Genomic DNA, 27,143 nt, shown 5'->3' with positions numbered 1-27,143 from the left:
TTAAAATGTCAGGCAACAGGACATCTAGTGTTTTCGTTATTATTATGGAATGTCATTTTTTTTTTCTTTCCTTGTTTATGAATATATTCCAACAGCCCCTTTTCACGCTCTTGCTTCATTATCCATCACAACTTTCTGATCCTTCCCCCCAAGGAGTTCTGGGCTACAGAAATTGTTTGTCTCTCCTCCATTTCATTCTCACAACCAGGGCTTTTTTTTTTTGTAGCAGGAACTCCTTTGCATATTAGGCCACACACCCCTGATGTAGCCAATCCTCCTGGAGCTTCCAGTAGGCCCTGTAAGGAGAGCCCTGTAAGCTCTTGGAGGATTGGCTACTTCAGGGGTGTGTGGCCTAATATGCAAAGGAGTTCCTGCTACAAAAAAAGCCCTGCTCACAGCAGGGTAGGTAGAATGCTGTTGGATCAAGGTTACCCAGTGAGCCTTGCGACTGAAGTAGGAGCTTGAACTGAGTCTCCCCCAGGCTTAGGCTGGCACTGTCATCATTATAAATATTTTTATTATAGCACTTTGTATGCTTTCTTTTTTAAAAAAAAAAAAGCAACTCAGCTTTGTAGTGTAGACACGGCCACTACGCTTCTCCCGAAGCCGAGAGTTTCATGTGAAGGTGAGGAAGGAGGCCTCACACAAGGAATCCTGTGGCAAAATTACAGTGATGCAGTTTAAAAGGGACTGTATCTGGCACAAAATGGCTGACCCATCATGGCAACTCCTTGCCTGCCCTGTGTGGCTTGTCGTAGCCGCTAAGCGGCTGTTGTTCCATGACCACGGCAGCACCAGGCACGACTACCACAGAGTCTTTGGCCAAGTTTTTCTGCGAGGGAGTCCTTTTCCCAAGACCCTCAGATGCTCCCTCAAAGAATTGGGCAATAAAGTTGGCCCCTGAGGTCTTAATGAGGTTCCCGGCGGCAAAGACGTAAAGCACAGGGTTGATGCTACTGCTTAGAAAGGCCAAGGCAGTGGCTCCCGCCCTCCCACTCTTCCATGCCTGGTTCAGACGTTCGGCAGCCTTTCCTGATGCCACATTCGATGTCACCTGGATCATGTTAACAATGTGATAGGGCATCCAGAGGACAACGAAACAGACCACAATGGCAACGATGAGCTTCTCAGTTCGAGCCCCTTGTCTTTTCCTCACTCCTCTGAGGCGTATTAAAATGGCAGAATAACTCCCAACGATGACGGTGAAGGGGATCACAAAGGCCACTACCGTTTCTAAGGTGAAATGGAAGATAGCCAGGCTCGGCCTGGAATGACAGGGTTCACAGATATGATGACCCAGAAAGGGATCCTTCAACACTTGGCGGAAAAGGAAAGCCGGGATGGATAACAAAATGGCTGACAGCCAAATCCCTGTCAGGATCTTGATGACCAAGTGCTTTTTGCGGATGGCTTGAGAGAAGTAGGGCTGGTTAACAGCGAGGCACCGGTCCACACTCATGAGGGTAATGATGAAGATGCTGGCAAACATGTTGACGCAACAAAGGTAGTATACGCCTTTACAAATGGCCGCACCAAATAACCAGTTCTTGAAGGTTAGGAAGACGATGAAGAAGGGTGTGAGGAGCAACACCACTCCATCGGCCATTGCCAAATTAAGCACCAGTATGCAGGTGACCGAGCGGTGGCTTGGCTTCATCTTCCACAGAATGCTCCAAATGACAAAGAAGTTCCCAGGGAGACCTATCAGGGCAGCCAAGAGTAGAAAGACAATCCCTGCCACGCTGGATGTCGGAGAACTCAGAAGGGTGCTGTTTCCAGAGGTTTGGTTGCAAGGGTTCATGATGGCTGTGGATGAAAGGGACGAGGATGCCCTGTTAGGAAAGAGAAAGGCAAGAAGAAGATTTAGACACAAGATGGTGGAATCTGCTTTCCATCTCCCAATTCTAGAAAGGAAATAAATTAGAATCATTTTTGCCCTCATGAAGGCATTTGCTCCCGTTTGTTCTATGTTAGCCTTCTTCTCATAGTTCTGTATCACCATTCATCTAAGCACTCAGGGTTGGTATGTGACATTCCTCCATCCTTCCATTTAATTCTAACAACATCCCTGTGAAGTAGTTGAGGGTCTTTCCTGGTATATTGCCTATGGGCCTACCCTGTACATGCCTAAGTCCCTATCAAACACATGTGAGCTGGGAATTTCGAGATTTAGATTGTCAGGCATGGGGTGGGGGAGTGGGCAACTTGAATGCAGACTGTGGTGTGCAGGGGGAAGGGGCTTCTGGCTTCCCCCCTGCACCACTTTTACAGGCCTTGGCCAGGCTTTGTACCTCGTTCCTCACCCCATGTGCACATTAGGGTTGCCAATCTCCAGGTGGGGGCAGGGGATCCCCCGGTTTGGAGGCCCTCCCCCTGCTTCAGGGTCGTCAGAAAGCGGGGGGGGGGAGGGGAGGGAAATGTCTGCTGAGAACTCTATTATTCCCTATGGAGATTTATTCCCATAGAAAATCATGGAGAATTGATCTGCGGGTATCTGGGGCTCTGGGGGGGGGGCTGTTTTGGGGGGTAGTGCATCTCCCCAAAGTACTCACCAAGTTTCAAAAATATTGGACCAGGGGGTCCATCTATGAGCTCCAAAAGAAGGTGCCCCTATCCTTCATTATTTCCTATGGAAGGCATTGAAAAGGTGTGCCAACCCTTTAAATGTGATGGCCAGAACTCCCTTTGGAGTGCAATTATGCTTGTCACAGCCTTGATCTTGGCTCCACCCCTAATGTCTCCTGGCTCCACCCCCAAAGTCTCCTGGCTCCACCCCCAAAGTCCCCAGATATTTCTTGAATTGGACTTGGCAACCCTAGTGCACATAGGTTTGCCAGTCCCCAGTTGGGATAGAATACAATCTGAGAGAGGTCACTATAATGGATAACACAACAAAAAATGCAAGCTAGTGACCAATTTACTAAGAAGTATATAGAAACCAGTCCAAATGTCCAAAACATGTACATTCAAGTCCCAAAGTAGTGTGGTGACAAGCCAATCGATTAAGTACTTGTTTCTTTCCAGTCTTCATCAGACCTGGGACCACTAACAAAAGAAAATATTATACAAAAATATCAGAAGGGCATTCAGGCACCACCAACCCTCTTCCAGTGAAAAAATATCACACTTAACATATTGATTCAATTATATAGATTCTTTACATAATTTTTTAAAAAGGGGACACAGCTGTAAATGAGATGTTTGCCTTTTAAAACATGTTAGTTGCACCATTAGGGTGCGCAAGAAGCCTCATACTGAGCTGTACCCGATGTGAAATTGCTGCTGGAGATGCTCTGCGTCCCCCTTTTTAAAAATTATGTAAAGAATCTATATAATTGAATCAATATGTAAGTATGATATTTTTTTCACTGGAAGAGGGTTGGTGGTGTCTGAATGTCCTTCTGATATTTTTGTATAATACTTTCTTTTGTTAGTGGTCCCAGGTCTGATGAAGACTGGAAAGAAACAAGTACTTAATCGATTGGCTTGTCACCGCACTACTTTGGGACTTGAATGTACATGTTTTGGACTGGTTTCTATATAATTCTTAGTAAATTGGTCACTAGCTTGCATTTTTTGTTGTGTAGTCCCCAGTTGGGGGCAGAGGATCTCCTTGTTGGGGCCCGTCCCTCCACCTCAGGGCTAATTAGAAAGCAGGGAGGAAATGACCACCAAAGTGCTCCTCACTGCTGGCAAATTACTACCACCACCCCGCAAGAAAAAAACAGGCAAGAAATCAGAAATAATACTCCTGACTCAATCCAGCATATATTGCTTGATTGTTCTTTTTACCATAACCTCTGTAAAGATTTATTTGGCAAGCTTTCTTTTCCCCCAGATTTCTGCCACCCTGTTATTATTTATTGAGTGATACTGAGGGGGTGGTTAGTGAGGCTGTGGCAAAATTTCTGGCTGACATCCTTAAATTTAATTCTGACCATGTTTGAATGCATCTGTAAGCTCGGTTTCATGCTGATTTTATCTCCAATGTTTAAATTTTTATATTCTGTGTATTTTTATCTGAATCTATTATGCCATTAAAGGTTTGATATGGTAAATCAGAAATAACGTGGTGTACCTGACACTCAGAAGTGAAATAGGAACATCAGTGATGTCAAGGGCAACACTCTGTTTTGGGGGGCAAAACTCAATGCTGGAAGCCTCAAACCATACAGTTTTGTCCAAAAAACAGTGTCCATCGGCATGGCATGGACCCTCTCCCAGAGTGTCCTGGTAAGTCCCTCACCAGCTTGTCCTTTGGACCTGGCATTCCCATATGAACACCTCCTACTCTCCAGACAGGGCTTTTTTTGTAGAAAAAGCCCAGCAGGAACTCATTTGCACATTAAGCCACACCCCCTGACACTAAGCCAGCTGGAACTGTGCGTTCCTGCTCAAAAAAAGTCCTGCCTCCAGACTTCACAACTCCTTCCCTGCCCCATGCTGCCTGAGGATATCCTCTCCAGTTTGGTGTAGTGGTTAAGCGTGCGGACTGTTATCTGGGAGAACCAGGTTTGATTCCCCACTCCTCCACTTGCAGCTGCTGGGATGGCCTTGGGTCAGCCACGGCTCTCGCAGGAGTTGTCCTTGAAAGGGCAGATTCTGTCACAGCTCTCTCAGCCCCACCCACCTCACAGGGTGTCTGTTGTGGGGGGAGAAGATATAGGAGATTGTAAGCCGCTCTGAGTCTCGGATTCAGAGAGAAGGGCGGGGTATAAATCTGCAGTCTTCTTCTTCTTCTTCCACTGGACTTCTGGCTTACAGCAACCACCTTGCACAGGGTGACAGTGTGCTTTGCATGGAGGGAGGATTGCCCCTCACTTGGGGCTGGGGTAGGGTTGCCAAGAGTGGTTTGGGAGGGTCTGTGGCTTGGTGGAAAAGTCTCTGGGCGTTTTCGCACTTACCTTTTACTGGCGCGACCACCCTCCTCACGCCGGCGGATCTGCAGGGATTTCGCACCAGAAGCGCCGGCGCAGCCAAAAGAGCCGGCAACTTCCGTCGCGGAGCCAGCTCAAACGTTTTCCTGCTTCTTGGCGGTTTCCGTTTGAGCTGGCTCCGCGACGGAAGTTGCCGGCTCTTTTGGCTGCGCCGGCGCTTCTGGTGCGAAATCCCTGCAGATCCGCCGGCGTGAGGAGGGTGGTCGCGCCAGTAAAAGGTAAGTGCGAAAACGCCCTCTGTTTTGCATGCGAAAGGTCCCAAGTTCAATCCCTGACGTCTCCAATTAAAATGGACCAGGCAGCAGGTGATGTGAAAGTTCACCACCTGAAATGCTGCAGAGCCACTGTCAGTCTGAGTAGACGACACTGACCCTGATGGACCAATGGCCTGATTCAATATAAGGCAGCCTTATGTGTTTGCCATGGGAGGTTTGGGAACAGTGCCTCAGGAGGGTGGAATTTGGAGGGGGAGATCAATGAAAATGTAGTGTCCACTCTAGGGCTTCTGTTGCTTCTAGACTCTGTGGTATACCATAAAGTGTGCCCTCGGAAGCTGCCATTTCCTCTAGGGGAAATGAGCTCTATAGCCTGGATAGCAGCTGTAAATTCAGGAGAAATCCAGACCCCACTTGGAAACCAGCAACCCCAAGCTGGGGTGGTTCTAGGGTTGCCAAGTCCAATTCACAAAATATCTGGCGACTTTGGGGGGTGGAGCCAGGAGACTTTGGGGGTGGAGCCAGGAGACATTAGGGGTGGAGCCAAGATCAAGGCTGTGACAAGCATAATTGAACTCCAAAGGGAGTTCTGGCCATCACATTTAAAGGGACGGCACACCTTTTCAATTCCTTCCTTCCATAGGAAATAATGAAGGATAGGGGCACCTTCTTTTGGGGCTCATAGAACTGGACCCCCTGGTCCAATCTTTTTGAAACTTGGGGGGTATTTTGGGGAGAGGCACTAGATGCTATACTGAAAATTTGGTGCTTCTACCCCAAAAAACAGCCCCCCCCGAGCCCCAGATACCCACAGATCAATTCTCCATGATTTTCTATGGGAATAAATCTCCATAGGGAATAATAGAGTTCCCAGCAGACATTTCCCTCCCCTCCCCCCGCTTTCTGACGACCCTGAAGCGGGGGGAGGGCCTCCAAACCGGGGGATCCCCTGCCCCCACCTGGGGATTGGCAACCCTAGGTGGTTCCAGTGGAGGGTTGTTCCCCAGGCCATCAGCTCATGAGACTTTCCCCAGTGCCCTTATTGGCCAACCTGTTCCTGCAGACAACTCTATTGTACAGTCTCTGAACCTTTCAGTAATACATTTGCTAAACGAGAACACAGGATTTGTCCCTGCTGTATCAACAGAATTATTTCAGGATCTGACAGTCCAGCAGTTCAGCTACCTGGGGTGCATCATCTCCTCAGATGCCAAGATTGACAAGGAGATCGACAACAGGCTGGCAAAGGCAAACTGTGCATTTGGCCGACTGCACAAAAGAGTGTGGAGCAACAAGCATCTGAAAAAAGGCACAAAGATCAATGTTTACAAAGCGGTTGTGTTGACAACCGTCATCTACGGCTCCGAATCGTGGGTTTTATACCGTCATCACCTGCGACTCCTTGAGCGCTTTCATCAGCGCTGCCTTCGCACCATCCTCAACATCCACTGGAGTGACTTTGTGACCAACACTGAAGTCCTCAAGCGGGCGGAGGTTACCAGCATCGAGGCACTGCTGTTGAAGACGCAGCTGCGCTGGGCAGGGCATATTTCTAGGATGGAAAACCACCGCCTTCCCAAGATTGCCCTGTATGGCGAACTCTCCACCGGCCATCGAAATAGAGGGGCACCAAAGAAGAGGTACAAGGACTCCTTGAAGAAATCCCTTAGCACCTGTCACATCAACCATCACCAGTGGTCTGACCTAGCCTCAGATCGCAAAGCATGGAGGCACACCATCCACCAGGCTGTCTCTTCCTTTGAGAACGCACGCATAGCTGGTCTTGAGGACAAAAGGAGATTGAGGAAGAATCGCACTGCTACAGCACCAACCCCAAATCAGACTTTTCCTTGCAGCCACTGTGGCTGGATCTGCCTGTCCCGCATTGGTCTTGTCAGCCACCAGCGAGCCTGCAGCAGACGTGGACTACTGCACCCTTCTTAAATCTTCGTTCGTGAAGTCAAGCCGAGAGAGAGAGAGATTTCAGGATCTGGTTTCAGCAGCAACTTTTAAAAAAGATAGCCACTTCTGACCAGCAAAAAAGGACACTAACTCATTGCTCGGCTGAATGGCCTGGTGCCATAATTTGAAGTGGAGAAATTGCATCACCTCTGACTTCTTTATAGTAATTACAAAACAACAGATGGGAAACAGTCTCTGTTGCTCTGCCTCGAGGCTTTCAGAAAGCAAAGGGAGGGGGGGTGTTGAATGTCCACTGGGCATTCCACTATCCTTATGGAGACTAGTCCTCATAGAGTATAATGCAGAATTGATCTGTGGGTATCTGGGCCTCTGGGGAAGCTGTGTTTTGAGGTAGAGGCACCAAATTTTCAGCATAGCATCTGAAATCTCTCCTCAAAACATCCTCCGAGTTTCAAAAAGATTGGACCAGAAGCTCCAATTCTATGAGCCCCAAAAGAAGGTGCCCCTATCTTTCATAATTTCCAGTGGAGAGAAGGCATTTACAAGGTGTGCGGTCCCTTGAAAGGTGATGGCTAGGTCTCCCTTTGGAGTTCAGTCATGCGCGTCACACCCTTGTTCCTGCCTCCACCCCCAAAGTCTCCTGGCTCCACTCCCAAAGTCCCCAGATACTTCTTGAAATGGGCCTGGCAACCCTATCACTTGCTGTTGACGTTTTCAGTGCAAGAGATGAACAGCGGTGATTTGCCGTTGCCTGCCACTGCGTCGCAACCCTGGACTCCCTTGGGTGATCTCTCGTCCAAGCGTTCCCCAGGGCTGACCTTGCTTGGCTGCCAAGATCTGACAAGGTCAGGCTAACCTGCGCCATCCAGGTCAGGGAAAGATAAGGCATACAAATGCAACAGAAAGATTACGCATAGCAATGCAAATGTCTTGGCAAACAAGCCGTAAGAAAGAAGGCAAGCATCGCCCTTTCCCATTGATTCTCCTGCCATATCTCCCACCCTTTCCTGCTCTTTTGTTTAAACTTCTAACGTGCTTCCAAGGTGACGCCACCCCTGGGTTAAATATTTATTTCTATCCCACCTTTCACCCTCCCAATGGGGACCCAAAGCAGCTTCTGTCCTTCTTCTCTCTTCTCTTTTATCCTCTTAAGCAACCCTGCAAGGTAGGTCAGGTGGAGAGCGTATGACTGACCCAAGATCACCCAGTGAGCTTCCATGGTGGCAGCAGTGGGAGATTTGAACTTGGGTTTCCCAGAGCCTTAGAATTATAGAGTTGGAAGCAGGGCTGGGTCTAGGGGGGGCAGAGGGGGGTACTTGCCCCGGGCGCTGACGGAGGGGGGGTATGGAGTCCATTGTATTCTATGGGACCATAAGATAGAGTGGCCCATAAGGGGGTGCCATTTTAAAATTTTGTCCCCCCCCCTTCAAAAAACATGTAGATCTGGTCCTGGTTGGAAGGGACCTCCAGGGTCATCTAGTCCAATACCTGCACAATGCAGGAAATTCACAAATAGGGTCCAAATTCACAGGGTCCACATTGCTGTCAGTTGGCCATCTAGCCTCTGTTTCAAAACCTCCAAGGAAGGAGAGCCCACCACCTCCTGAGGAAGCCTGTTCCACTGAAGAACAGCTCTAACAGTCAGAAAAGTTCTTCCTAATGTTGAGCTGGAAACTCTTCTGATTTAATTTCAACCCATTGGTTTTGGTCCTACCTTCTGGGGCCACAGAAAAGAATTCCACACCATCCTCTATATGACAGCTCTTCAAGTACGTGAAGATGGTGATCATATTACCTCTCAGCTGCCTCCTCTCCAGGCTAAACATGCCCAGCTCCTTCGACCTTTCCTCATAGGACTTGGTCTCCAGACCCCTCACCATCTTCATCGCCCTCCCCTGGACCCATTCCAGCTTGTCTATATCCTTCTTAAAATGTGGTGAAAGCCTGGCACTTTCACCACTATACCAGGCTGGCTCTCTAATCTCCTCTTAAAGTCTCCTCTCTGCCCACCTGATAAAATTACACTCATTCTTGGTTTTTCCAATTGAGGCATTCTTTCTGCCTGAAGGAGAAAAGACTTACATGGGGTCCGTCATCTGGTGCAGACCAGCGAGAGGTCCTCTTGTTATTTCCAGCCCGTCATGTCCTTCCTTGAGGGGAAAAAGAAGATTGCTTCCGTCTCTGAGAGTCTCCAACCTGGCTTCTTCTGCACGTCCAGACTGGAAGCAGGAATGAGGTTGAGTAATGGCAGAGCAGGGAGTGGCTGGTGGGCGGGCTTCAGCACCCACCTCTGAGCTTCTCTACTCACATCTCAGCTCCTGAGTCGGGACTTGCTGGAGGACGAAGGCCACACCCCGTTAGCTCAGGGCTCGGAAGACCCAGACTTGTGTGTTTCTGGCTCAGCTCTCCCTTCTTGTCTCATCCTTTCATTCACAGAAATGAGCACTAGGCTTGCCTGGAACGGAAGCAGCTGGACCACAGAAGGCTGGGTGCAGAGGACTGATAAAAGCATCCATGGGAACCACTGGGAGGGGTTATCCTGGAATGGATACACAGAGCACAGCAGTATGTCAGAAGGGCCCTGCTGGGACAGGCCAAGGGTTCATGGAGTGCAACATTCTGGTTCTCACATAGTCTTGCCCAGGGCTTTTTCTGTAGTAGGAATTCCTTTGCATATTAGATCACACACCCCTGATGTAGCCAATCGTCCTGGAGCTTACAGTAGGCCCTGCACTAAGAGCCCTGTAACTGCTTGCAGGATTGGCTACATCAGGGGGTGTAGCGTATTATGCAAAGGAGTTCCTGCTACAAAGAAGTCATGGACTTGCCAACCTCCAGGTGATGCCTGGACATCTCTTGAATTACCGCTGACCTCCAGATGATGGAGATCAGCTCCCCTGGAGGAGATGGTTGCTTTGGAGGGAGGATGCTATGGCATTATATCTTGCTGAAGTCCCTCTCCCAAACTCCACCTTCCCCAGGGTGTAGCCCGAAATCTCCAGGAATTTCCCAACCCAGACTTGGTGAACCTATTGTTTTGATTTGCTAATTTTATTGTATTGTTTTTAAAATTTAAATGGTAGGTTTTTTATTGTTGTTCAAGTTACGTAGTAATCCGCCTTCAGCCCATTATGGGAAAGGGTGGAATATAAGCCTAACAAACAAACAAACAAATAGTTCAAACCCCCTGTGATAATTTTGCTGAACTCTTAAGATTTGACAAACTTTCTAATATTTCCCCCCACAAAAAAAAATAATAAAAATGGGAAAAATAACCAAAACATATAAAGCAGACAGATGGAAATCTTCACGCCACTGTGGCCACATAGGAAAAAGTAATTTAAGAAGTATGATGGGAGTCAGGTTTTATTATGACCATTATAATTCAAGAAGCATTTGAAGGTAGATGATAATAATAATAATAAAAATAATAATAAAAATAATATTTTATTTATACCCCGCCCTCCCCGCCGAGGCAGGCTCAGGGCGGCTTACAGGGTATGGCAAAAGCCATGTTGAACAATAAAACAGTTATACAATTCAATACAATTTACAATTTACCATTAAATTTTTACATAATCTAAAACAGTCTAAAATCAGTCTAAAATAGTCTCATATCACTGCTATCTCAGTTATATTAATGTTAGTGATGGCGTGATGTTTATTTCAAGCTCCATCTTGGAAGGCTAGCCGGAAGAGGGCGGTTTTGCACGCCCTATGGAATTGGCTAAGGTAGGCCCGCACCTCTTCCGGCAGCTGGTTCCACCATTGGGGTGCTTTTATAGAGAAGGCCTGTTCTCTAGTTATTTTTAGTTTGGCCTCCTTTGGCCCAGGTACTCCAGAAGGTTTTGTGAGCTGGATCGTAGTGCTCTCTGGGGAACATCTGGAGAGAGATGCTGAGCTGCTATAATGTAGTACATTTCCCAGTGATGTCAAAGGTGTGCGGCCTGTGCAAATGGGTTGTGCTAATGAGCTCCAGCACCTCTTCTTCTACAAGAGGACCCCTGAGCAGGATAACTTTTGATTCAGTCATCTGCATTTCTTTCCCTTCTACTACCAATAATTTAAAATAAAAGCAAGAGCTTCTTCAGTCAGACTCTTGGGTCTGTTGCTAGTGTCCTGTTGAGCAAGTCCCCAGATAAACGGCAGATATATTTCCAAAATAAACAAATGTCCAAGCAGCAGAAGCCTGAACTCCCAAACTCAAAGTGAAACATGTATGGTTTTGCAAGCGTCTTGAAGCTAATTCCTTTCTAAGAGGAGAGGCTCTAGGACCAAACTTGGCTTGGCATGTACTTCCCCCCCACTCCCCACTCGAGACTTGGACGTTCTGCCCAAGAATGTATGCAAGTCAGGGCCCAGATGCGAGATCTCTTTTCCATGCCAAGATGTGTCAAATAAAAGCTGAAGGGAAAAAAAAAAAACCTGAAGGAAGAAGGGCAAAGCTGGCAACTGTCAAATTGCTACTCATCGTGACCGAGTCAGAGTCTCATTCAGGGAAAGGAAGAAAGAAAAAAAAATGATAACCTTGTAAAAGCAGAGGGTTCGATCCCGCTGACATTTGGAGTACTGTGTGCAGTTCTGGTCGCCGCACCTCAAAAAGGATATTATAGCATGGGAGAAAGTCCAGAAAAGGGCAACTAGAATGATTAAAGGGCTGGAACACTTTCCCTATGAAGAAAGGTTGAAACGCTTGGGACTCTTTAGCTTGGAGAAACGTCGACTGCGGGGTGACATGACAGAGGTTTACAAGATAATGCATGGGATGGAGAAAGCAGAGAAAGAAGTACTTTTCTCCCTTTCTCACAATACAAGAACTCGTGGGCATTCGATGAAATTGCTGAGCAGAGAGGTTAAAACGGATAAAAGGAAGTACTTCTTCACCCAAAGGGTGATTAACATGTGGAATTCACTGTCACAGGAGGTGGTGGCGGCCACAAGCATAGCCACCTTCAAGAGGGGTTTAGATAAAAATATGGAGCAGAGGTCCATCAGTGGCTATTAGCCACAGTGTGTGTGTGTGTGTGTGTGTGTGTGTGTGTGTGTATATATATATATATATATATATATATATATATATATATATATATATATAATTTTTTTTGGGCCACTGTGTGACACAGAGTGTTGGACTGGATGGACCATTGGCCTGATCTAACATGGCTTCTCTTATGTTCTTATGACAGGTTCTGGTAGAGGAGATGGGCCCTTCTGTTGGCGCCTGTGCTACCAGAGAGAGTCTGTGGAAAGATACCCACAAGAATTTTGCCGTGTCTCTGTAACACACTTCACGAGAATTGCCCACAAGTGTTGCTCTGTAACACACTTCACAAGAATTTGGTCGCATTACACCGAAGGCCACAAAGTCCAGGTTTCAGATCTGTGGAACACAACCTATAAGAATTTTGCTGTGTCTGACCAAGGACCACCATATAGGGTGGGTTGCCAGCCTCCAGGTGGGGCCAGGAGATCTGCTGGAATGCCTTATCTGTCCTCCCCCCTCCAGTTTCACCTTTTCTATCCTACCCCATTTTATCCTACCCCTTTTCTTTCCCACCCCATCTTGTTCTCCTTGTCTTTTTGACTTGTCGCCCCCTGTAAGGCAAAGAGTCGCTTGCATGCAGGGTCTTGCTGATCCCTGGACAGCAGAGGGCTTTTATGCTCGCTGGACTAAGTATTTCCCCCTTTTGGGAACAGACTACGTGGGTGGGTGTTGCTTGCCAGAGGCTTATTCAGTTGCTCATGTTTCACTCCGTCACCTCATGGGATCTCTCAGCAACGTCTCGATCCCGTTGCTTCTGTCCTTTCCAGCTCTCCAGTGGGAGTTGCCCAGCGTTTGCTCACTGGTGGATCCCCCAGATTGATGGGACTGGTGGCTGGGGGTTTGGCTGGTGTATTGCACAGGGGCTATCATGATTTTAAGCAAGGGCAACGAATACTGGATCAGTTTTCCCGTGGTGTCGTCTTCATTGCCTTTCTGGTCAGTGTAATTTGTACTCAGTTTTACCCATTTTGAATCCTGTGTTTTTTTGCTTCATATTTTTGTGCCGTTAAAAGTTTTGCATGCAACTGATTATATCTCATGGATTGCTGCCTTGATGTGGCGATAGGGTCGCCAAGTCCAATTTAAGAAATATCTGGGGACTTTGGGGGTGGAGCCAGGAGACATTAGGGGTGGAGCCAAGATCAAGGCTGTGACAAGCATAATTGAACTCCAAAGGGAGTTCTGGCCATCACATTTAAAGGGACGGCACACCTTTTCAATGCCTTCCTTCCGTAGGAAATAATGAAGGATAGGGGCACCTTCTTTTGGGGCTCATAGAATTCGACCCCCTGGTCCAATCTTTTTGAAACTTGGGGGATATTTTGGGGAGAGGCACTAGATGCTATACTGAAAATTTGGTGCCTCTTCCTCAAAAAACAGCCTCCCTCAGAGCCCCAGATACCCGCGGATCAATTCTCCATTATTTTCTATGGGAATAAATCTCCATAGGGAATAATAGAGTTCCCAGCAGACATTTCCCTCCCCTCCCCCTGCTTTTTGACAACCCTGAAGCGGGGGGAGGGCTTCCAAACCGGGGGATCCCCTGCCCTCGCCTGTGGATTGGCAACCCTTCGTGGAGAGAGGGCTTGCGCGGTTCAGTGAGGCTGTGGGCTATGTCATACAAGGCCACCCAAGATGGACAGACCGCAGCTGAGGACTCAGATAAAATGCAATCCACTGGAGAAGGAAATGGCAGCCCACTCCAGTATCCTTGCCAAGAAAACTCCATGGACAGTAGCAAAAGGCTAAAAGATATGGTGCTGGAAGATGAGCCCCTCAGGTCAAAAGGTGCCCACTATGCTACTGGGGAAGAACGGAGGGCGAGTCCAAGTAACCATGGACTGATGCTTCAAAGGAAAGTCCGATGCTGCAAAGAGCAATACTGCATTGGAACGTGGAATGAAAGATCTCTGAATCAAGGTAAGAGGAGATGGCCAGACAGCGTTGCTGACGTAAGAAACACGAATTTGAGCAGACTTCGGGGGATGGTGGAAGACAGGAGGGGCTGGCGTGTCTTGGTCCATGGGGTCGCAAAGAGTCGGACTTGACTGTGCAACTGAACAACGACGAAATGTAACGGATTTCCAGCTGACGAAGATCAGTTCCCCTGGAGAAAATGGCTGCTTTGGAGGGTGGGCTCCGGGGCATGGTACCTTGCGGAGGCCTCTCTCCTCCCTAAACCCCGCCTCCCCCAGGTTCCACCTCCAAAATTTTCAGGTATTTTACAACCCAAAGTAGTAGGCTTCCCAATCCCCAGGTCCCAGCGGGGGATCCCCTGGTTTTACAGGCGTCCCCCCTCCCCCAGCCAGCTGGCCGGCGGGGGAAGCTCCACCCCCATAGCTATTATGCACCTCCAGGAACGATTCCCATAGGGAATGATGGGGAATTGATCCGTGGGTGTCAGGGGCTCTGGGGGGCCTGTCTTTTGAGGTAGAGGCGCCAAATTTTCGGTATAGCATCTAGTGACTCTCCCCAAAATACCTCCCAAGTTTCAAAAAGATTGGACCAGGGGGTCCAATTCTATGATCCCCCAAAGAAGGTGCCCCTATCCTTCATTATTTTCTATGGAAGGAAGGCATTCTAAAAGGTGTGCTGTCCCTTTAAATGTGATGGCCAGGACTCCCTTTGGAGTTCAATTATGCTTGTCACACCCTTGCTCCTGGCTCCTCCCCCAGTGTCTCCTGGCCCCACCCCCAAAGTCTCCTGGCTCCATCCCCAAAGTCCCCAGATATTTCTTGAATTGGACTTGGCAACCCTACAAAGTAGGCAACCTTAGACGAGGAATTGAGATTTTTATTAGTTTCCCGATGCCTCTAAGCATGGAGGCAACGGCCATTTCCTGTTGTTTGTCCCCAGCATGTGGCATTTATATTCATCTATGGAGGCCCAGGTTGCTGCCACTGCAAGGGCCACCTTTTTCCATCTGAGGCAGGCCCGACAGTTGGCCCCCTGCTTCACCCCCCCCCCCATGTGATCTGGCCACAGTGATTCACGCAACGGTCACCTCCAGATTGGACTATTGTAACTCTATGTGGGGCTAGCCTTGATCCTGTTCTGGAAACTCCAGTGGGTGCAGAATAGGCTTCCCAATCCCCAGGTCCCAGTGGGGGATCCCCCGGTTTTACAGGCTTCCCCCCTCCCACAGCCATTATGCACCTCCATGAACAATTCCCATAGGGAATGATGGGGAATTGATCTGTGGGTATCAAGGGCTCTGGGGGGGGGCTGTTTTTTGAGGTAGAAATGCCAAATTTTCAGTATAGCATCTAGTGCCTGTCCCCAAAATACCCCCCAAGTTTCAAAAGGATTGGACCAGAGTGTCCAATTCTACGAGCCCCAAAAGAAGGTGCCCCTATCTTTCATTATTTTCTATGGAAGGAAGGCATTTTAAAAGGTGTGCTGTCCCTTTAAATATGATGGCCAGAACTCCATTGGAGTTCAATTTTGCTTATCACACCCTTGCTCCTGGCTCCACCCCCAAAGTCTCCTGGCTCCACCCCCAAAGTCCCCAGATATTTCTTGAATTGGACTTGGCAACCCTAGTGCAGAACGTTGCAACCCAGTTATTAGCATCGAGGCCTATATGGGCGCAGATGGATCTGATGCTGCGCTAACTGCACTGGCTATGCCTGGAGAACCAGATCCATTTTAAGGTGTTGGTCCTTACCTTTAAGACCCTTTGCAGCCTGGGGCACATATATCTCCAAGACCGGCTCTTCCCATACAAGCCCCCCTGCAGGCCCTGAGGTCAGCTGCACAAAACCTTCTTGTGATCCATGGTCCTAAGGATGCCTGACTGGCTTCAACAAGGGCCAGGGCCTTTCCGGTCCAGGCCCCTACCTGGAATGAGCTCCCATGGGAGATCCCTGCCCTGCAGGATTTATCCAAGTTTCACAGGGCCTGTAGGACGGAGCTCTTCCGTCAGGCTTTTAATTGATCCAGTGGGTGTCCCCTGAAGTCATCGCTTTCCCCAGCACCTTATTAGCACCTTACCATCTAGGTGGTTAAGGTATGTTGGATACTAATTTGCTAAGTCTGTGATTCTGTAATTTTACAGATTATGATACTGTCTAGTCTGAATGTGGTTTGTTTAATGTTTCTGTAAGGTTTTTAATGTTGTAAGCCGCTAGGGTTGCCAATCCCCAGGTGTGGGCAGGGGATCCCCCGGTTTGGAGGCCCTCCCCCCGCTTCAGGGTCGTCAGAAAGCGGGGGAAGGGGAGGGGAATGTCTGCTGGGAACTCTGTTATTCCCTATGGAGATTTATTCCCATAAAAAATAATGGAGAATTGATCCGCGGGTATCTGGGGCTCTGGGGGAGCTGTTTTTTGAGGTAGAGGCACCAAATGTTCAATATAGCATCTAGTGCCTCTCCCCAAATCATCCCCCAAGTTTCAAAACGATTGGACCAGGGGGTCGAATTCTATGAGCCCCAAAAGAAGGTGCCCCTATCCTTCATTATTTCCTATGGAAGGAAGGCATTGAAAATGTGTGCCGTCCCTTTAAATGTGATGGCCAGCACTCCCTTTGGAGTTCAATTATGCTTGTCACAGCCTTGATCATGGCTCCACCCCTAATGCCTCCTGGCTCCACCCCCAAAGTCTCCTGGCTCCATCCCCAAAGTCCCCAGATATTTCTTAAATTGGACTTGGCAACCCTATAAGCCGCCCAGAGCCCGTGTGCAGGATAGGGTGGGGTATAAATAGAAAATTCCCAGGGCTTTTTAAAAGCAGGAACGCACAGGAATGTTCTGGTTGGCTTGGCACAAGCCTATAACACAAATGAGTTCCTGCTGAGCTTTTTCACAAAAAAGCCCTGTGTGAAACAATGGCGATGTCAGGGGGTGTGGCTTAATATGCAAAATAATCCATGCTGGGATCTTTCTGCAAAAAAAAAAAAAAGCCCTGTATATTACTAACTTCTGTATGAGGAGATTCCTTATTTTGGGCTGCCATGAAACAATCCATCATGCCCAGGCCTCATTTTGGTCAGGAGTTTCACAGAAGCAGAGCTCTACAAACCTCTAAATTGTATTGTGCTCTTTCTTTCTTAACTCTCCCCCCGCCCATACACAACAAAATACTTACTTCTGGGCTCCATTGTTCAAACCCCCTGTGAGAATTCTGCTGAACTCTGATTTGACAAGCTTTCTAATATTTTCTCCCACAAAAACAAAACAAAAAAAAGGGAAGATGATGATATTGGATTTATATCCCGCCCTCCACTCCGAAGAGTCTCAGAGTGGCTCACAATCTCCTTTCCCTTCCTCCCCCACAACAGACACCCTGTGAGGTGAGTGGGACTGAGAGGGCTCTCACAGCAGCTGCCCTTTCAAGGACAACCTCTGCCAGAGCTATGGCTGAACCAAGGCCATGCTAGCAGCTGCAAGCGGAGGAGGGGGGAATCAAACCCGGTTCTCCCAGATAAGAGTCCGCACACTTAACCGCTACAAACTGGCTCTCCCCTTGGAAGAGAACCAAAACATATGAAGCAGACAGATGGAAATTTTCATCCTTTCACTGTGTCCACAGAGGAGAAAGTCATTTTAAAAGTATGATGGGAGTCAGGTTTTATGATGACAATTCTAATTCACAAAGCATTTTCAGGTAGATGCTGAGCTGATAGAATCGAGTGAACCCTCTGGTGGCATATGCAAATGAGTTATGCAAATGAGTTGTGTTAATGAGCTCCGGTGCCTCATTTTCTACAACATGACTCCTGGTCACACCCAGGACTTGAATTCAGCAGAAGTTCCCAGAAGTGCAGCTCCTGAACCTCCAGACAGGGTCTGCATGAAGCAGGGAGTTCTCTCCCCGCTGCACACAGATTCTGGGGCATAAGCAAATGAGATATGCTACTGAGCTCCTGCACCTTTTTTTCTACACAACGACCCCTGGTCACACCCTTGTGTCAAAGTTGCCTGTGGAAGGGAAGCTTTTGGTTTTTTGCCATTCTCGCTGCTGCAACGGCCGGTATGAGAGTTTTGATTCCATCTGCTGGCAGCGGTTCCCATCTCAAACTAGAGTCGAGCTTTTGACCTCTTGAGGACAGATTCCAATGGTTAGGGGATTCTCAAGAATACCAGATGCTGCTGTCTATCCTGTTCCCACGTTACAAGAAGAAGAAGAAGATATTGGATTTATATCCCGCCCTCCACTCCGAAGAGTCTCAGAGTGGCTCACAATCTCCTTTCCCTTCCTCCCCCACAACAGACACCCTGTGAGGTGGGTGGGGCTGAGAGGGCTCTCACAGCAGCTGCCCTTTCAAGGACAACCTCTGCCAGACCTATGGCTGACCCAAGGCCATGCTAGCAGCTGCAAGTGGAGGAGTGGGGAATCAACCTGGTTCTTCCAGATAAGAGTCTGCACACTTAACCACTACACCAAACTGGCTCTCCAGGGAATATATGTCTATTTGTTTGTAAGAAAGAGCCACAGAGGAGAAAGGAATTTTAAATATATATAGTAAGGTTTTATTATGACAGTTATAACTCCAGAAGCATTTTAAGGCCGATGCTGAGCTGATGTAATTTAGTCCACCTTCTGGTGATGTCAGGGGTGTGTGGCATATGCAAATGAGTTGTGCTGATGAGCTCTGGCACCTCTTTTTCTTCGAAATGACCCCTGCATAGCAGGCAGTAGGGATGGATCATTGGCTAACTGCCGGGGCTGGCCCTAGACCGTCTGGCACCCTAACTTCTGGTGCTCCCCACTGCGCTGATAATGTCAAGAGAGTCACGAGGAGGACACCCAATTTGGTGCCCCCAGGTTGGCGCCCTAGGTAGTTGCCTAGTGGCAGGACCAGCCCTGCTAACTGCTCTACTCGGCCTCACGACAATCCATGAAACAGTGCTTGATTAATGCGCTGCTTGATTAATGCACTGCTTGTTCTTCGTCACGCGAGCCCACTTGATAGCAGCTGCTACGCTCTCCTCTTGCCATTTTGTACAGCCCCTGAGTCATTCCTATAGCAGAAGCCATCCGTAAAGCGTAGCTCCGCTTAGTCAGCCGGCCGGGAGCAAGCGAGGACACCGCTGAAAAGGAGCTGTGCCCTGCGTCATAAAAGCGATGCTTCCATCACTCACGGAGGGGGAGACCCCCGCGGAGCCTGCCTCATTGTTCAAAGATCTTCGGCACTGCTTTTCATCAAAGCCATTTTTCTGTGCGCTAAAAAAAGCCAGCAACTCGGAAAATAATGGGACGCGAATGGAATAGAAGCTTAGGCGTTTTGTGCTCCCCCCGCTCCCGCTGAGGGAGTTAATGCATCGGATGATACATCTGCCGGGGATGGGTATCTGCAGTCTAATAAGGATCCATCCAGAAAGTTGAAGGGACAATCAAATATTCCTCCTTAATGAAAACCCATCAAAGTTTGTAGCTGTGAATCGGCATAGTCAGAATAGTTTGAAGCGAGTGTTTTGTGCGTTCGGGCCTCATGTTGATTTTGCATTTGATATTTTCTTTTAGCAAGGCTCTCTCCCCCCGCCCCCCCACCCCACACACACACAGGGAAGCTAATGCACAAGCTGGATTTGATAAATGAATGGAGGGAAGAAGCCGGTGGAGAATCTGGAAGGCCATGGGAGAAGTCTTCCATATCACTCCTCTAGGAGACCTGAAAAGGATCAAAAGGAAGCCATTAAAGACCTCTGTGGATCATAGGGTTGCCAATCTCCAGGTGGGGGCAGGAGATCCAGGTGGGGGGCAGGTTTGGAGGCCCTCCCCCTGCTTCAGGGTCATCAGAAAGAGGGGCGGGGGGGGGGGATGCCTGCTGCAAACTCCATTATTCCCTATGGAGACCGATTCCCATAGAGCAGGGGTGGCCAACGGTAGCTCTCCAGATGCTTTTTGCCTACAACTCCCATCAGCCCCAGCTATTGGCCATACTGGCTGGGGCTGATGGGAGTTGTAGGCAAAAAACATCTGAAGAGCTACCGTTGGCCACCCCGCCATAGAGACTTAATCTGCAGGTATCTAGAGCCTGAGGGGGGGCTGTCTTTTGAGATAGAGACACCAAATTTGCAGCATAGCATCTGGTGCCTCTCCCCAAAATGCCCTCCAAGTTTCAAAAAGATTAGACCAGAGGGTCCAATTCCATGAGCCCACAAAGAAGGTGCCTCTATCCTTCATTATTTCCGACGGAGGGAAGGCATTGAAAAGGTGTGCGGTCTCTTTGAATGTGATGGCCAGAACTCCCTTTGGAGTTCAATTCTTCTTGTCACAACCTTGCTCCTGGCTCCACCCCAATGTCTCCTGGCTCCACCCCCAAAGTCTCATGGCTCCACCCCCAAAGTCCCCAGATATTTATTTAATTGGACTTGGCAACCCTAGTGGATCGTTATCACAGGAGTGAAATCTCATGCAAGGTCCCCCTGCATAAGCAGATCTCCCCAAATCCTATGCTACATTTAGGGTTGCCAATCCCCAGGTGGGGGCAGGGGATCCCCCAGTTTGGAGACTCCCCCCCCCCTTCAGGGTCATCAAAAAGCAGGAGGAGGGGAGGAAAATGTCTGCTGGGAACTCTATTATTCCCTATGAAGATTTATTCCCATAGAAAATCATGGAGAATTGATCATGGAGTATCTGGGGCTCTGGGGGAGGCTGTTTTTTGGGGTAGAGGCACCAGATTTTCAGTATAGCATCTAGTGCCTCTCCCCAAAATACCCCCCAAGTTTCAAAAAGATTGGACCAGGGGGTCCAATTCTATGAGCCCCAAAAGAAGGTGCCCTATCCATTATTATGGAAGGAAGGGATTGAAAAGGTGTGCCGTCCTTTTAAATGTGATGGCCAGAACTCCCTTTGGAGTTCAATTATGCTTGTCACAGCCTTGATTTTGGCTCCACCCCTAATGTCTCCTGGATCCACCCCCAAAGTCCCCAGATATTTCTTGAATTGGACTTGGCAACCCTAGCTACATTCCCTAGGGTGGCCACTCCCTCCCCTATTTACTGGTAATTCTCCAGGAATCAAAAATGTCTCTCAAGTCTACACAGATCAGTTCCCTTCTTCTGGAAGGGAGTGGGGGAGAAGCCTCCTCCAGCGCTCTCTTAAGAGACTGCTCAGATGCCCGGGCTGCTTTGAAGCAGGTAGGGATGATGCTAGCAGCACTCCTCTGAGTGTGCGGGGTGGGGGGCGGTGGAGCACAGTGCCATGTTGCGGCACTGTGGAGGGAGGGAGGTGGCAGTGGCGGCGGCAGCAGCAGGGGGTGGGGGGCAGGAAGTCTGCCTGGGGCACCATACGCCTAGGGCCAGTACTGCTGGTCAGACATCTTTTGGCCAGGGATCACCAGAAGACGTTGACCTGCTGAGCACAAGGCTTGATGGGGCACCTATGGGGAAAGGCGGTCCCGAAGGTCTGTCAGTCCCTGGCTGCTCATGGCTTTAAAGGTTATAACCAGAACCTTGAAACAGATTCAGAATTGGATCGGCAGCCAGTGCAGTTCATGGAGCACAGGCTGTATTTTCTACAAGGGAACTGATCTCTGTAGTCTGGAAGCCAGTGGTACTTCTTCAGGCCCTACCAGGAGGTTGGCAATTCTACCATTTGGAATGGGAGTGAAGTATTCTCCCAAACCTCTGAATCATGGGGCTTCTGAAGAAAACCTCACTTGCCTTTGGTAGGAAATGGTAGTGGGTGATCAAGAAGATGAGACCATTGATGGTGAAGAAAGTCCCACCCGTGGCCAATATCCGTCCCCATCCGGTACCTAGGGAGGTGGAGAGAAGAGAGTTGCTGGTTATATAAGGTAAAAGAAAAGACGCCACATCCGTTGTCTTCTGCTGAATGGGCCAGGTGCCTTTACTCATCACCACGTCAGGCATGCAGACTCTAGTTTGATTCCCCCAGCCGTGATTAGTCATGGTTACGGAATTGCTTGCTGTGATTTACGGTCCCTATCGCGCCTCTATCTCACAACAATCTTGTGAGATAATTAGCTGGCAGCTTCATAGGGTTCCTCTCCTCCCTCCAAGGCCCTCCAGACAAATCATGAACAAAGAATAAGTTCCACTCTTAAAGTTCAGAATTCACTGCCTCCTGATGCAGTCCTGCCACTAGGTTAGCTTTAAAGCAGTATTGAACAGATTCATGGAGGACATGTATGATGGACTGAAAGCTGTCTGTGTGAGTGACTTGAGACACTCACTGTGATTGGCTAACCACCTCCATGGTAACCAACGTAACAAGTTAAAGGAGGCAGGGAGAGTGAAAATCTCCTCAGTTCAGTTCCAGTTTAGCTCCAAAGGAGATCAGACTGAGATTGTCTGAGTGAGACTGCAGACTGGGCAATCTGAGACAGAGCTGGTTGTTTGATTAGAGCTCTTGTCTCTGGATAGTTTATTTGTGAGAAGAGGCTAATAGTGGTTCTTTCTGAGAAGACTCTCAAGGCAGAGTGAGATTTTGAGTCTCTTCTTAGAAGTTTTGTCAGAGTCAAAAGGGCAGACCCCTAGTTATGATAAAGATCACAAAACACACACTGTGAGAGGGACAAAAGGTTCTTGTGGCTGTGTACAATCCCAGAAGACAGAGTTCCTAGCATTGGATGGGGACTTAGCACGAGTGTATGAGGTGTCAGTGTGAAGGGCTCTCAAGGGTGTCAAAGGTCCAGAGTATAGCTCTTCAGACAAGAGGATATTTAATTTGCTTGGGGAAAGGATCTGTGGTGGGAAGTTCTTCCACAAATTCAGTTGGTCCTCTCAGGGAGCAAGATAGTGTATGAAGATATATTGGAAAAGCCAAATACATCTTTAATAAGGCCAGAGTTAGTGCAAAAAAAAAAAAAATCAGTACTTTCCTGGGCGGACATATACCCTGAAAGGCATACATGGACCTGCTATTGAGGTGGCTTTAGCAGAGGTCCCTATAACATACAAAAAAATTCCATGGCACTTGGAAATTGGGAGTTTTAAAGGATATTGACATTCCAATTTTATTAGCGAATGACCTGGCATCTCAGACAAAAAGCCAAGGGGAAGTCACAGTTAATGTTGTTACTAGAAGCCTAGCAGCTAAGCAGCAAGCACTAACTGAACAGAAACCAATAGGCAGCCGTGTTGGTCTGAAGCAACAGAACAAAGCAGTAGACAAGTGCACCTTTAGGACCAACTAAGTTTTATTCAGAATGTAAGCTTTCGTATGCTCTTAAGCAAACTTCCTCAGACAAAATGGGAATGGCAAGCAGCAATTCTTAATATGTGGGCAGTGAGTTGGTATGTGGGACCATGGGGCTGTTTTTAGCAGATTAAAAGAATCACAAATCGGGATCTGTGTTTGTTAGCGTTAGGACAAAGCAGGGCTGAAACAACACTGGAGGGTGATAAAAAGCAGACTGCTGTTGTAGGTGCGAAGTGCCATAAATCTAGGTAACATTCTGACTTTGTTAGTTGAAATAGATGGTATGATTTCTCAAGAGACTATATCAACCATTATAGTTTGCCATTAGAAAAAAAGAAAGGCGTTAAAATACAGCGGAGGATGGGCTGGTATATGCAATAAGACAAACAGCCAATATCCCCCATCTGAGTATGTCAATACAAAAAAACAAAAAACAAAACCCCCCAAATATTTTGATACACTGTTCTAAAAGAGAAATAATATAAATTAGCAAAGATATTGAATTTTAACAATTTTGACAGTTTTTCTCCCTTTTAAAATGGCAATCGTTATTTCTCTATGGTACAGTTCCAGCCTAGAGAGGTCTCTCTTCGTCTTTCTTGATCTGAGTCTTGGACTCAATTCCTTCCTAGTTCAAAGGTCGGATGTCACAGCTCTTGTTGTCCTTATAGGCTCTGATTTATTGTCCAGCCCCTTTTAGTTTCACTTCCTGTCACAGCTTAGACTGATCTCGTGTCTAGTCTCGCAGTTTTTTGAGCTGCATGAAGAAACCGCAACCACAAAAATTCACAACAATATGTCTTTTCTCCAAAATATCTTTGAAGGCAATTGTTTTTACGGCGTTCAGTTTTCACAAGCTGAATTCTTTTCCTGCTATGCCCCCCCTCAGCTCAGTTCATTCTAGGTTCTGCAGTTTATGGGCATATATACACGGCAACTCTCTTTTCTTTCTTCTGCGTCACAAGCCTCCCATTGCCAACTTTCACTCTTATCTTGAAGGGTTTTTTTTTTTGCTGTTGTTCACATCCAAAGCCACAGAGCTCAGCTTAACAAGGTAAAAGTTTTTTTTTTCCCATTCAATTATGCTTTGCCTTCGTCTGTTATTAATCCACTCAGTGTTTAAACTATATTCAAAGTCTCTCAGAGTGAAGATAAGAATGATGAGTCTACCTTTTAGATGTTCTCAACTCCCCCGGCTGCTATTTTCTTGCAATTAAAATCAGTCCTTCTAGAGTGCTTGGATTCCGACAGCCTTAAGTGACCGAAGTCACTTTAGAGTCACTGCAGACGATGGTTGACATTCCATTGCCGGACATCAAGAAATGAAGGAGTCAGCTCCCTGACTGCTCCAGTTCGATATCAACAGCATTAAAGGAAGATAAGTCGTCTTGGGTTAACCCTTGCCTAGGGTTAATGAGCATAGACCTTATCAGGGGTCTTTAATACCCTGAACAGTGACAATAAAATCCCCCTTTGTTAGGGAGCTGCAGACTGTCTTCCAGCCAAACAGGAAGTCTAGTCTCATCTGAAAGAACTGGCTCTAAGCTATTGGATTGGATGCTAAATTTTATGTGGGGATTTTTTTAAGGTTTGGTGATTTTTTATATGTCAGTAGAAAGAACAACACGTGCAAGAGCCCAATCATTTGACAAGATGCAGTCTCAATTTGACGCTCTGGAGGCAAAAATGTTAAAAGCTATGGACAAATTGCATTTGGCAATAAAAAAAGATATTAAAAAAGAAGTTGGAGACCTTAAGAAGGAGATAGAGAATTTTAAGGAAGAGACTCAAAATAAAGTGAAAGAGGTAGAGATGAAAGTGGATACACAGGCCTCTGCCTTGCTAAAAATTCAAGAAAAGGTCATAATACACGACTGTAAGTTGCTGGAGTCACAAGTGCGTCTAAGAGGGGTACCTGAAAAAGAAGATACAGACTTAAAAGGCTATATGGTGGATATCATCACTGAGTACATAGAAGAAGACCCTGACAGATTTAAGAGTATGTTGGAGGGTGCCTACAGAGTCAACTCAGTTTATGCGAAAAATAAAGGTCTGCCAAGAGACATCGTCATAAGATTAAGATCAAAAGAGGTGGCAGAGAAAATTTTGAGGAAAGGGTACCAAAAAGCCTGGGCAATAGAAGGGAGCAGAGTTAAAATAATGAAAGAGCTACCAAGAGAAGTGATCAGCGATAGGAAAAAGTACAAGAAGTTAACCGATCAGTTGCGTGCAGAGGGCACAAGATATAGATGGATAATACCAGAGGGTCTTGGATTTGAACAAAATGGCAAAAGGATTACAATAAGAAGCGAACAAGAGATGCATAGCTTTTTTGAAGAAAATAAAGAACCAACATCATAATGGAGTACAAATTACTATCTTGGAATATAAATGGACTAAATTCACCACAGAAAAGAAGGAGAACATTTCATTGGATTAAAAAGCAAAAATGTAATATAATTTGTTTACAGGAAGTTCATATACAACGCAAGGACAGTAAATTTTTGTGGAATAGAAATTTGGGGTTGGAATTTTTTTCACTAGCAGAGCAAAAGAAAAGAGGGGTGGTTTTTTACATTAAAGAACAACTTGACCCAAAATTAATCTTTAAAGACAAAGAAGGAAGATATATTGCTGTTGAGGTGACGATAGAGGCGAAAAAAACGTTACTACTAGGACTCTATGCACCCAATGGAGCGAAAGACAAATTCTTTAAAGACATAAATAGACAAATGGACGAAGAGACTTATGACCAGGTATTGATGATGGGCGATTTTAATGGGACAATACAAAACAACCTTGACAGATCAAGTCCAAAGAAGAATGATAAAGAAGGGAAGCTGCCCAATTCTTTCTTTGAGTTGATTAAACAGGAAAATCTAGAAGACATTTGGAGAAAGTTCAACCCTGAGGTAAGAGACTATACATTTTTCTCAGCAAGGCATAATTCTTTTTCCAGAATTGACATGTTGTGGGGTTCCCAAGGCTTGGGCCTCATAACAAAAAAAATTGAGATTCTTCCAAAGGTTTGGGCGGACCATAATCCAATATGCTGGTCAACAAAATTGCAAAGAAAATCAAGAAGATGGAGAATTAATGAGGATTTACTACAAAATAAAGACACTGTATCATTCTTAGAAAAGGAGACTGCAGCATTCTTCCAAATAAATGAAACGGATGATATGGAATATCCAACAGTATGAGACACTTATAAAGCAGTAATGAGGGGTATATTAATTACATTGAATAATAAAGACAAAAGAGCAAGAGAAGAAAGGCTGTCAGCACTGCAAAATGAAATAGATAAAAAAGAAAAGGACTTAAAAAAAAGACCAGGGAAGAAAAAATTAATAAAAGAAATTACGATATTACAATCCCAAGTTAAACATTTGCTGAATAAAGAACTAGAATGGAATTTAAAAAATTTGAAACAGAAATCGTTTGAAAGTGCAAACAAACCTGGTAAATACCTGGCCTGGCAATTAAAAAAAAGGAAAGAAAATAAGACTATAAATAAAATCATGGCAAATGGGAAAACAGTAGTGGATCAAGAAGGAATTAAAAGAGAATTCTTTAAATACTATGCAAATTTATTCAAGGGTGTGAATGTAAGTAAAGAAAAAGTGGAAGAGTATCTACGAAACATTCAGGTGGCACCTTTGACGGAACATATGAAAAAGATATTAAATGACCCAATAGAGAAAATTGAAATAGAAGCAGCAATAAAAGCAATGCAAGAGGGTAAAGCTCCAGGGCCAGATGGATTCACGTCAAAATTTTACAAATCTCTTAAGGATGAATTAACACCCAAACTGTTGAAGTTGTTAAACACGATAAGAGAAGAAGGGAAAATCCCAAAGACCTGGAGGGAAGCTGTAGTCTCTCTGATTCCTAAGGAAGATAAAGATAGCACAAA

At 46.7% G+C, this 27,143-nt stretch overlaps 1 protein-coding gene across 1 annotated transcript; it reads right to left on the bottom strand.

The window, feature by feature from the left end:
- Positions 1 to 718: 718 nt before the first annotated feature.
- Positions 719 to 21,975, bottom strand: LOC132584549 (leukotriene B4 receptor 2-like). The gene is made up of 6 exons (XM_060256454.1): positions 21,918 to 21,975; positions 21,723 to 21,821; positions 19,025 to 19,167; positions 9,531 to 9,614; positions 9,158 to 9,294; positions 719 to 1,832 (listed from the first exon to the last, which is right to left on the bottom strand). Exons 1-6 carry the CDS (start codon positions 21,973 to 21,975, stop codon positions 719 to 721), a joined length of 1,635 nt encoding a protein of 544 aa, XP_060112437.1.
- Positions 21,976 to 27,143: the final 5,168 nt, after the last annotated feature.

This window comes from Heteronotia binoei, chromosome 15, assembly GCF_032191835.1.
Source record: "Heteronotia binoei isolate CCM8104 ecotype False Entrance Well chromosome 15, APGP_CSIRO_Hbin_v1, whole genome shotgun sequence".
Classification (NCBI taxonomy): Eukaryota; Metazoa; Chordata; class Lepidosauria; order Squamata; family Gekkonidae; genus Heteronotia; species Heteronotia binoei.
Note: the sequence above shows the minus strand (reverse complement) of the source record. Positions and strands in the feature narration are given on the sequence as shown.